The following is a 12,863-nucleotide window of genomic DNA, read 5'->3' as shown; positions in this document are numbered from 1 at the left end:
ATGTAACAGTGCTGGAGAATAATTATTCTGATTTGTTAAACTGAGAACTGACTAGGGTCGAAACAGATCGCATTGTAATTGTCACATTGATAGTACTCTTTGTTTGATTTTAAGAGGGTACTATATATTTTAAGATAGTAGCTGTGCCCCGCGGTTTTCGTCAGTTAATTCCGGTATATAGTAATTGATTAAAAATATAGTTATGTTTTACGTTTCAATTATTGATTTCAAATCGGTTTCCTGTGATTTAGCCTTGAAACCGTTACAGAGAGACATACCGACAGACTTTACATTTATAATGTTAGTATGGATGAAACCGTAAACATATTAAAATATTTTTTCTTCATATTCTTTCTAAAGCTTTAAAGCTCATAACGCTTTGCATCTAAAGCTTTTGTTATTTTCTTTATTAAATCATTGTGGAGTAGGTCGTAAATATGCAGTCATGATATGAGAATTATTTTATCTTTTTGTGCAAAAATATAGTTGATAATTTGATAGACCCGTTTCGTAAGCATTGACATACTGTTTGGCGACAAATAGAAAAACATTTGGTCTTAGGCTAATACAATTTTTCGATCAAATTAATTGAGTTCAAACAATTAAACCTAGCCTTGTTACATATAACGCAACTTCAGTCATACAATAAAGAGGCCTTCCTACACTGGTTCGGACAAATTAATCTCCCATGCAACTAAAGTAAAACGAGACCTGCTAGTTTCCTTTATATAAGATTGAGTACGCTCTCAACTAAGCTATAAAGTTTTATGGGCAAAATGATATTCTTTTTCGATGTATTGCCGTAGAAATGCAAGTAATCTTATACCGTTTTATGCGTCGGTGATAACATAAAGTGAGTTACAGCCTAGACTTTCATAATTTCCTCGACCAAGAACAAAAACAGCGCCATAAATCAATGACAGTAAAACCGATATAAAAACTATTGTTATCATTGAGGTAATAACAAAAACAATAAACATACTGCCTAGTTAAACATGTTGAGTTATAAGTGTGATAACTGACTTACTTTCTTTTAATTTATACTCGTATACATTTGTATTTATCTCACTATTATTATAAATGTGACTTGAAACCTAAAGATTATTAAGTAAAGATTATTTCATAAAGAATGTTATGTTGCGGGAAACAGAATAAGTCCAAAAATTTAATAAAACACATTACTCAGCGTTAAAATAACAATTTATTTAAATTCCAGATTGGTTAAGACGGGACAGAGCGACACAAATCCCCTAAGCCTGAAAACCGGCCAACTGCGGTTGAATTCGCGCCAGATATTACTTATATTATGTTTTAGAAAAACTTCAATAACACATGAATTTCATATATTTTCTCTGTGTTGAAAAAATGTTAAAATTGATTACGTTTTTTTCATAATATCCTCAATAAGCTTACTATATATATTATTAAATAGCCATACATATGTTTGACAAAGATTTTAATCGCTTCAATAATTAACAAAATCGTTTCTCGCCGAAAGTTCTGTGGTAATAATTCAAAAATAAAATACTGTCGACTGAGAACCTATTTTTTTTAAGTCTTAATCTAGTCTACATATTAAAAATTTCAACGGCGTAACATCTATTTATAATGGATAGGACGAATAAAATCATATAGCATATAACAAAAATGAAGACATATCGAATATCACACGCCGCAATACGTATCAGCCGAGCCGCTATCCATCAGCCAACAAGCAATAGATCGCTTCAACATTACAGTTATTGAACACAACCATTCTTGAAGAAATTGCTCATACGAACCAGATTACGGCTACGTATCCCACTTCTGATATCACCCGTATCACAAGCGCATAGTGTTGAAATTCTCTTCTTAAATAGCTCAAGTTATATTGCCCAAGGTTTCGATTGTGATATATCATCGATACAAGCAAAAAGGAATTTGCTTATATGCGAAACATTCCCGAAATTTATGCTAATGTTTTGCGGTGATTGTTTTCATGTTTTCGCGCTGTTTCCATCGTTATAAGGGTAAGAAATGCAAATAATAAAAATGATTCATCGTATGATTTTTATTGTCTTTTGGTAGCAGTTTTATTTTATTAAAGCATATGTATTATCTATTGTATATTATGCAGGATAAGAAGGAAATGTTTTCTTCCTTCTTATCTTGTATGTATGTATAAATCTTAAATTTTTATACTAATCTAATGTGGCTCATCATTTGCAGTTCATAAAATACCAAAGTGTATAATAATATACCTCAATAATTAGGAAGAAAAAAATAAGTTGTAAACTGTTATAAAGGCGTTCCGAGAGACTATTTGAATAATTAATTCTTCAAATATGACAAAAAGTATGGCAAGACAACATTATTTTTTAAATTTTAATGATTTTAATTTATCTCCGGCCGTATATATGGCAACCCAAAAAAAAAAACATTTGTTCAAATAAAATTCAGCCTATAAACTAAACCTATTCTTTAATCACGTGAATTTTTAATCAAAATACACTATGTGCTTTATACGCTATTAACGCACATACAAATAGATAAACGGAAAAAATTACTATCCATTGATTTCAATGTTTCAGACATCACTCTGTAATAAAAAAAAAATAATAATTAAAGTTATTCAATAAAAATCGATAAACCTTTTAGGAGAGTGATTATTGTAACACGAATGTTTTTTTTGCCAAATTATTTGCAAATTTATATAAAATAATGTGGTTTGGAAGAGATTCATATAACCAATTAGCTACGCCGCGCGTTTTCACCCGCGGTCGAACCCACGGGCAATAGCTAGTATTTATATAGCTCATTTAGAAGCTCATTTTCTTCTTAATATAAACTATGTTGTAAAGTTTCTAAACTTTATTCCATTCAGCAGTTTTTACGCGATGTAATTACAAACATCCATCTAACATACTTATAAACTTTCGCGTTTATAATATTAGTAGGATAAATTTGACGTTTCCAAATATGCATTTTCATTGTTAAGTAATCTATAAATCTCAGCTAGTACGTAGTAGGTAAAAAAATTTAAATAAATAGTTTAATTTTTAGTTTTATAACATGGACATTTTTAGAAATGAGAAATTTTTAAAGAATAGAAAAAAAATTATCACGAGGCGGGATTCAAACCGTAACAACGCCTAGCCTCTCGGCCAACCGTGATCCCAACTCAGTTATCAAATTCGTTCGATTTTTGCCAAAAACGCGGGTACGAATCCCGCCTCCCGATCGATTTATTTTAATCTTTAAAAATTTTTAAATAAGGAGTTTTAACAAAAATATATAATTAGCTTTCTTGCTCTATAAAACATTACCTCGCATTGTTAGTGCATTCACAGCGATTCGGCTTTGACAGTTTAATTGACACCCGCCCTGCCGCCTCTCAGCTTACAGTCTCTGACTAGTTATGATGCGTTATCAACTGACTGCATCAATTAATGTAGATTCACAATACAATTGTATCATGTCAATATAGTTGCCCTAATGTAATACCGAACAATGTATTATGTAGTTTAGCAATTAAAGACTTTTTACGGATTTAAAGCCGGTTTATTCATCATGGTAATTATCTCAACATTTCGAACACTTGCAGGGGTTTCATATGAAGTGGTCTTATCTTGACGGTCATACAAAAATTGTTGTTTGTTAACTTCTTCCGCCTATTTCCCCGCAGTCGGTATGTTGATTATTTTTATTATGTCACCTCCTTTTTTTATGTCACCGTCGGCAATGGAGCTCGTGGGTCGCCTGATGGTAAGCGCTACCACCGCCCACGAACATGCGGAGAGGTGTAAGGTCGATTGCAGATCTTACACTTCTACAAATGAAATACCGACCTCAAATCGGAAAGGGGTTAAGAAGGAATAACGTAAGGAATAAAGGAAAGTACTGGAAAGGGTAGGGAAATGGATATGGGCCTCCAGCTCCCCCAATCACCGAACGAAACACAGAAGGATATCTATCCATTAACTATAATATCATACCAACGATATTATCATATATCCAATTCCGCACTGTTCATGCCTAATGCTTTCATAATAAAAAATATACATTTATAGTCTGAGGCATAACCCAGACGCATGTGCCTGCGTTACAAAACACGGTATAAAGTTCTCTGGGGGTTACAGTTATTAAGTACTGTGTTAGTACTTAGTATTCGAAATTCGCTTTAAATCTGAGCACATGTGAAAGACATTCAGAATATCCTAATAGAAAAGATACTATTATTTAGAATATCTGAATAAATAAGACACTATGTCCTTTTATAATGGAATACATGTTAAAGTAGAATAAATGCTAGGCCAATTAAAACTAGCTCATTTATACGAATCATTGTACGCAACTTTTAGAATTGTAAATTATAACACAAACCTACGATCTTACGTAGTGCAGTCAAATTATCAATTTTAGCTTGTTAAAAGCATTATTAACATTTCTAATGTTTTGTTCCGTATATATTTTCAACCGACTTCAACGCTTAATTCCTCTGTACGATTCAGAGCTTTCGAGTGGGTGATTCGATTTCATTGTTTTTTTTTTATACTTGATAGATACATTAAACAAAGTACTGTGAAAAAAGACAAGAATTACACGTTGACCATTCATGGCATAGTATCTAGATTACATATTATCATATCCATTCACAGACAAGGTTTAATGAAATTACAGTTAAATCACTCGTAACAAGTTAGTAAAACTCATTCAAGCCTCGCATTCGACAATATCGCAGCAAGATACACAAGCAGAGCATTTTCTTCCGTTTTATTACACCAAAACACTTATTTAGACATTAAATAAGAGTGTCCTCATGACTGCCATTCACGCGTATTATCCACTGACAAATGGGCCCCATAAACAGGATTTATGCGGCCCTCACACTGTTTATACGAATGGCTTTATGATGCCACCCTCTACAGATATTGTCTATGGATTTTAGGCGCGTTACGGCCAGCTTATTTGCTCTCTCCGAGTTTAGCGGACTTAGACGCCAAATGTTAGTTAATTACGTGTTAATGTTAATGGTTTCGTGAGGTGGGAATGGTTTAATACTATGTGGAAAAATTGTATCCTTAATGAAATGAAATCAATCTGTAGTATCAAAGTGAAGTGCACTTTGCCAGTTTCCACTAATAATTCATTTTTTTTATTTGGCTAATAATCTTTATGTGGTTTCATGTTGCTTGAACTTTGTTTCTTTGACAAGTGGACGCGTGTCTCAAAAAATCGCACTCGACGCCAATGTTTGTCATATTTTCATCGCACAAAATTTGAATAATCATAATTTTTACTCTCACGTCCAAATGACATAAATTACTCACCTTGGAAATCACAAATCACCCGTGAACTACAAAATCATACATCGTCATAAGAAGATGTACATTCTCCTTCACCGTTTACATAACATGAAAACTAGGATCAAAGGCAGTCTCCGATGAATCCGCTTACAAACGCTAAACGAATTGGTCTGGCGGGTCGTAGGCAGCGCCGTGTGACCAGTTTAGTGTTATCCGGTCTTTCAGACCTTCAATCTGAGCTAAATCGGGCTTTTCGCCGGTGATCCGTATATTGAATAACGAAGTGACGCAGTTGTATATGACTTTTTGTTGATCGTTCAGCAAGTTCAGCTTCAACCACGCTGCAAAGTCTGTTTGTCTGATTGCAGTAATCGATTTATGTTTAGCGAGAGGCTTTATTCCAGTGGAAAATTACAAATGATCTTTTCGTCTTGAAAGAATTTCACTGAAAAACTTTAATTCTGTACACAATATTAAATGTGCTAGTAAAATTCACAACTTTGTACTTTTATACCCACATATAAATATATATTTCATCTTCCGATCTGTATCTTATTTATACCGTTCCTTTTATTATGTCCATAAGAGTATATTGTGTTCCTTTTTATTATTAGAAGTTATATTTTATTTATACGCTAATGATTAGAAAACTGTTGAAACTCGCATTACTGCTATGTTTAGATTATGATAGATATAGCTGCTATTATTATAATCATTAGTACGCAATTGCATGTAATTATTTATTTAAAATAAGGCCCTTTGAATATACAAATCACATACTCATTAGGATCGTAAACAACTATGCGAAACATGTAGTACAAATTTCGTCTTAAAATGAACATTCAATGAATCTCTGAAAAGGTCTTGGCTCAGCAAGTCATGATTCGGAGATCATGACGCTGATATTTTCGAAAGCCCCTTTTTAATATTTAATAAACTCGTATCTAGATAATGTTACATATAAGTTATATCATAAAATATGCAAACATTACATACATGTATACAGTGAAAGATCGTCCTAAAATTGTTTGATTTAAGGAAAATTACAGTTATTGTATGATTGTTCGTTTTCAAAGAATATATGATACTTTATTTATACAAACTCAAATTTTATAGCGTCATAGCTTGTAAAATGTAATGCGTTTGATCTGCATAAATGAGTCGATCAACTGCGATTAATATTTCTAGTACACGATGTCTCGTTCGCATTAATAAACACGCAATAGCAGCGATCCCAATGCGATTCAGCTTATAATCGGATGGTAAGAGCATAAAATTAGTAAACTATTTCCACAGCATCGTTAGCAGTACAAGGGTTAACTTTAATTGGCTCTAGTAAAGTTTAATTAACCAGTTAAAGGCTGCACTTACGTTCGCGAGCACGAGTATTTATCAATACAGTTCAGTTGCTCATACAGTTTACGTCTCATTTCACAAAAAAAAATAATAATTTACAAATAAATGGTAATATTTCAGTTGTGTGATAGATCACACTGAGTAGCGTCACGAAAAGCAGCTCGACGGAACACAGTAGAGTGTATTCGGTAGTCCATTGATACAGTGGGAGTCAGACGTAGCCTGGGAATCCCTTTTTGCGTACACGACCATATCAGTGGTGTACTTTCGATGTTCCTGTACTTTGCTTTTATTCGGCAGTTAAGTTTTATGAAATGGGCAAGCGAGGAGGACATTATATGAAAAATAAATGAATATCATAAAATATAACCATCAGAAGCCTTTATGATACATTCGTTAAATTCCACTGATCCCCACGTCAAACGTTAAAAAGCACTCGTCACACGTAAGAACACAAATTCCACATTAATAAGAAAAGCGCCAAGACGCCAGTACAAAGAAATGAAGATAGATTACATGTACCAAATATAAGATCAAACTGACGCCCGCATCATCGTTCCAATATAAATATACGGTGAATAAACATACGTAGATCTGGTGGAAACAGCCCCTACACTGAGCGTTACATTCTTTAGACAAAGAATATTTGAAATTTGCATGTTGTAAGTTTATATTTGACTAAATATTTGCTTAATAATATGAAAAGAGATTCCAAGATAGTCCGGTTATGATAAGTGATTACTTGCAATAAGAAATTTTAATATCGTCCAAGATAACTGTAAGGTTTGCTTCTTTGCTATTTCTGTTCTCCAATTAAACTTACAAAAAGTGAGACCCACAGGTCCGCAAAACACTCAATGCTTTAGGCCCGAAAGGTACCCAGTATTCGTCACTACTATAACAGGCACCACATTAACGCACGTCGGGTCTATCCACGAATCTTTGTACCCCACCTCGTTATTTTCACTCAAATCCCGAACTCGTGTATAATCCGGGATTAAAGTCCCGCGCAAATGAACCGAGAATTTCTTTCTCAAATCATTCGCCATTTTGTGAAACTCCATCCATTGTTTATCAATGAATAATGGACGCATTTAAAAGCATCCCAATTTAATGCATAAACAATGAAGTTTTTCAAATCCGCCTGTAATTTTCGCCGTGAATGCAATTTGGCCTTGTTGGATGCGGATTTCAGAAACATTATAGAGGCTTTCATTGACAGTCTTATATATAAAAGCCTATATAGTCAAGATATTTTGTAGTTTGAACCAGAAATGAAGAAAAGTGTTGTAGGTTTAACATGTGTACCTATTTGAATGTCCCTCACAGCGTACCTTATAAACTGATAAACGAATTTTTATCTTGTTTTTAACTTATACTTTCCTAATTTTACTGGTAATAGAAACAGCTGCCTTGAAGATATGTAAACGTCATTGTAACTAGCGGGATCTGAACGCATATACTATTATACCGTTGTTTATTAATGAAAATAATTATTTATTATTTATTTACAATTCCTTAAATTTCATGATTGTGTCGAAGTTATTTATTTATTGACATATGCATATGGGGAAATTTGCGTCCGTACGTATTAATACGGTGCTTTTTAACCTAGATGAAGTCCATTTAGGTACTTCTATAATAAAAGCTAATGTGTTATTCATGAGTTTGTACATTGTACATACTAAGCCAAGCTGAGTTGAGTAAATAATTTTGAGATGAGTTTATTTTATTTTATTTAAATGTTTTAACGAATGTTGTGACTTTGTCGACGGTAATTTCAAAACAAACAAACCAATATCTAGACAAATACATTTAGTTATAAATGTATTTTATCTATGTAAAAAATACTTTTACTCAAAACAAATGAAGCTGAGAAATATTAAGTAATAGTAACATTGTTTTAGTTAATTAATATATCTTTTAACTCATTAGTACAGCTAAAAACATAGCTTTGTTTTTAAGGAATTTCGTTGCATACGATTCAGATTCCTTAGTAGCTTAAGGTAAGCCCTGGTTTTTATCTATCATTAACGTTAAACGTTAACTCTATGCTACAATTATATTATGACGTTTATAACAATCGCACTATCACACTAATATCATAAATGTGAAAGTTTGTTTGTTTGGATGTTTTTCAGTCAATCACGCTGAAACTACTGAACGGATTTTAGTGAAATTAGGTGCACAGACAGGGTATGACCTAACTTGGGTGATAGAATACATTTTATCCCGTTTAAATGCTTCCTTGGAATAAAACAGCAATCTTAATAGCCTGAGAACGTCAGGTATATCATAAAACCTTAACCCCATGTATTTAAAATATGTCACCATTACAAAAAAAAAATCTAATAGATGTTTCACAATATGGCACTTATTTTTAACCTGTTGGATGACTGGAACGTTACCTTCCATCCTCATTTTGCCTTTCATATGTATAAATCTAAAATGTATCCAGTATTTGTTTAATAAAATTTCGTCAATAAATTACATAGTACGGGGGTAATCGTCGTCTCGTCTCGTCGACGTCTCTTCTTTATTTACATCTATACGAAAAACGCCCTAAAGTATCCCGTTTGTTTGTATGTAAGGTTGTATTAATAACATTACCTACAAATGTCCCTAACAATTAATCAACAAAGCTTGCTGACGAAAGTTTTCACATATTCTGTAGATAATCCCTTTTCGAATTAATTATGTTTACGAAATTTTAATGAAAGTACATGAAATTTGATTAAAACACGACCGCTTGAGCCAGCAAATTTACGTCACAATGATGTTGTAAAATTACTTTTTATGATAGTACAAATATAATTAGGGTATGTACTTTAAGATTTCTAAGTTAAATAATAAAGGGATGTTGATTGGCTTTTAGATTCAAGATCATTTAATTATCTTTTCAGTCATGAATTAACAAAAATAATTTTCTCAGTTATTTTTGTCCGGGTTTGGGTTGTTAAAATTACACCCGGTAACAGATTTATTAACACAAATATGGAACTTAAATATGTATAATTATTGAAGTCACGTGTACTAAAGGGATACAAGATACATGTTTGGATATATTTACATACTTTGTTTAACACTACAATAAAACACAATTATTTTAATGTTCACGCCATGTATTCAATTGTTTCTACAAACTACATTATTCCTTCGCCCTGTCAGTGACAGTAGCGTCTCTATCCAGATTCACGCCTCGGAGGAGCCAACCCTTGCCGGGCTGACCAGGCTCCCCACCCACTGGTTTATCATGAGCTTCGTACATCTGAGCGAGGAGCATGCGGCGCGGGCGCTTGGAGAGATTGGGGGTGCTACCGTGGAGGGTCAGGTAGCTGAACACCACCACGTCACCAGCTTCTACCACCACGGGCATTGCTTTCTCAATGGGGAACTTTTTCTGTGAAATACATTGTTTTTGTTTATTGGTGTTTGCTTTTATGTAGCATTTAGATACAAGAGTTTTTAAACACAAAATATCTATCTTCCACTAGGTGCTTATAACAATGTTTATTTAATCGTAAACACGTTAGCCATTACTTTCTCAATATCGATCCGAGTTTATCACATTATTAAATTGACATTAACAAATTATAAAAAATCGATATACAAGTATACGCGTGAGAAGTAACAGTTAAGAGTGTTCACTGATTTTTTTAAAATATTATAACATCTTATAGACGTCTTAACCATGTTTTACAGCAAGTATATTTTCTAAACAAGTGAAGAAATCTTTCTTTACTCGCCTTATTATACCATTACTTTCCAGAGTCAAAAGTCATGACACTAAGCTATTTGTTACATATAAGTTACCTGATCAACGTAGTGGAAGTTACTGCCTTCCTTAGGCCCCACATCTTCAATGGGCCCCAGTTTGTGGGAACCGGGCCAAACGAAGAGGGTGCCGTTTTCTACGTCAGCATCATCGAGGAATAGAACAGCCGCTGTCATAGAATCATTGGCAAATGGGAAGTAGGGGTAATCCTGGGGAAGTCATTTACGAATTATAAATTGAAATAAATATATGTGAACGTGTTATAATTATGGATGGAGCCAAGTGCAAGATTATTGTTTTAATGAATTTTAAAGATTATTATTAATTGTGTACGTCCTATTAATTCTGGAAAAGGGTTTAAGAAGTTTTAAGAAGTAATAAGCTATTACTTCAACATAGCTTATTACTTCTTTAAAAGATGCAGAAGCTTAAGTTACTTTTAAGTGCATGTGCAGAATTTTGCTTCAAAAGTCTTTCGTTTCTAAAAGTCAATCATACACAAGAAAATACATTTTATGTTTCACACAGCCATCCGCTTTGTTGGTTTACAAGTATCAATAATAAAAATCCACCTGATGCATTGGATAGGCGGCTCCCTTCTCCGGCGGCTTGTAGTGAGCCTTGGTGTGGTGCAGGGCTATGTTTTTGGTCCCCATTATGTCCTCCATAGCGTCGAGTAGATCATCGTTGTACAAATACTTGCCGAACACAGCGTGATGCATTTGCAGGTTGTGGATACCTTTCACCTGAAATATTTCCATATTCAACTTCTTAGAAATGATCAGACGGTTCTTTATAGTTGTGTGAAGCAAAGTCGCTAATTTTATTTTTATATTCGTCGTATAAATTTTTTGTAAAGTTGTGAACAAGAAACAAAAAGAAATCATTTTTCTCTTTAATTTACATGAAAAGTAGTAATAGCTAAATCTTGAAACCCTGATAAGTATATAATTGGGAATAAGGATCGTGCTACTGCAGCTGCAGTATTATAGCTATGTTTCAATGTCAGATGAAACTGAATGTTAAAACTACGTTGATTACTACGTTTTTGAAATTATAATAAAAGTTTAACATGGTCCATTGTTTATTATAAAATTATGGAATTATGTGAATTGGATAAATTAAAACGACCGGATATGAGATAATGTAATTAAGGTTACCCCTTACCATCAGTATTTATTGAAACAATATTTTTACTATTTTAGAAAAAAGTTAATTATACATTGGTTTCACATTTTTTTATTTTTGTAAAACTGTCTACAATTTATATTTGAATTCTTTTATTTAGCTTTAACATTTTCTGCGTATGATACAACAGTACCCAGACCATTTTCATATTTTAAACATTTTTTCAAAAGAGTAGTTGCTACATTGGTAAGCAAATTATTTATAGATAATATGTCAGATAAACAAATAATATGTTATTAATTTGTTTATCAAAATATGTTAAATCGGCCGTAATAGACTTTATCAGCATGTGGCAACACTGACCCTAAATCTTGTAATAACTATTGGGTGCATTGCACCTTGCATCTCAGTGTAACACGACAAAATAAAAAAGCAACTCACTGTGTATGGGCTATCGCTAACTCTGTGATTCTCCTCGCTTCCCACCCAGGCACTTTCCAACTTCCCATCGTTTTTCCTCTTAAACAATTTATCGTACTCCTCCGACAACCGCTCTAACTCCTGCCCCTTAATAAGCTTCTTCAACACTATGAAACCATTGTCCTTATAAAATTTAATTTGTTCTTTTGTAAGCCTACCCATCTTCACGGCGTGATCGATATAAAACGATATTCCATATTAATTGATGTATATATATATGTTAAATTTAATCGATATACCATGTATAGATACAAAATTAGTGTATGCTGAACAACATTATGAGGTCATGAAGGTCAAGGCACCGATAGTGGTTATAACCCATGAGCTATAAACAAACATACATTTGATAAGTCATTATTATTGTCTAAGATATGTAAACATCATGAATTTTTTTCCACATAATACACCACATTATTAAGTTTAACGGATAAAAATATAGATGGATGAGATCTAATCCTGATTGCGTCCATTTTGCAATACATCCAGTTTTGTTACGACATTTGAAAACACACGTGAGAAGAACGGAAGACGGTAGTACGGGGAGTTCAGGAAATCCTTAAAATTGCCATGCATTCTTTTTTATAATATATATAATTACTGCAAACAGCGTTGAGTGATATATCTGATGGTAAGCAATCACCACCGCCCCATAAACATTGAGAATCTGTTTACCTCTATAAATGTATTTACAATTTTTATATATTTTTGAATTGTACAACTTTAATATTGTTCTGTGACAATTTAACCTGCCTGACATTGCTTTGACATAACAAATCACATCAGCTTATGTAATTTCTTATCTTATGTAAATAGGTGAAAGGTCGGAATTATCAACAGAT

The 12,863-nt window shown here is 33.1% G+C and overlaps 1 protein-coding gene across 1 annotated transcript; it reads right to left on the bottom strand.

Moving 5' to 3' along the window:
• Positions 1–9,789: 9,789 nt before the first annotated feature.
• On the bottom strand, positions 9,790–12,186 carry LOC119828787 (phytanoyl-CoA dioxygenase, peroxisomal-like). Its single transcript, XM_038351042.1, has 4 exons — positions 11,986–12,186; positions 10,989–11,162; positions 10,455–10,625; positions 9,790–10,041 (listed from the first exon to the last, which is right to left on the bottom strand). Exons 1-4 carry the CDS (start codon positions 12,184–12,186, stop codon positions 9,790–9,792), a joined length of 798 nt encoding a protein of 265 aa, XP_038206970.1.
• Positions 12,187–12,863: the final 677 nt, after the last annotated feature.

Source organism: Zerene cesonia, chromosome 8 (genome assembly GCF_012273895.1).
Source record: "Zerene cesonia ecotype Mississippi chromosome 8, Zerene_cesonia_1.1, whole genome shotgun sequence".
Lineage (NCBI taxonomy): Eukaryota > Metazoa > Arthropoda > Insecta > Lepidoptera > Pieridae > Zerene > Zerene cesonia.
This window is presented reverse-complemented; position numbering and strand designations above follow the sequence as displayed.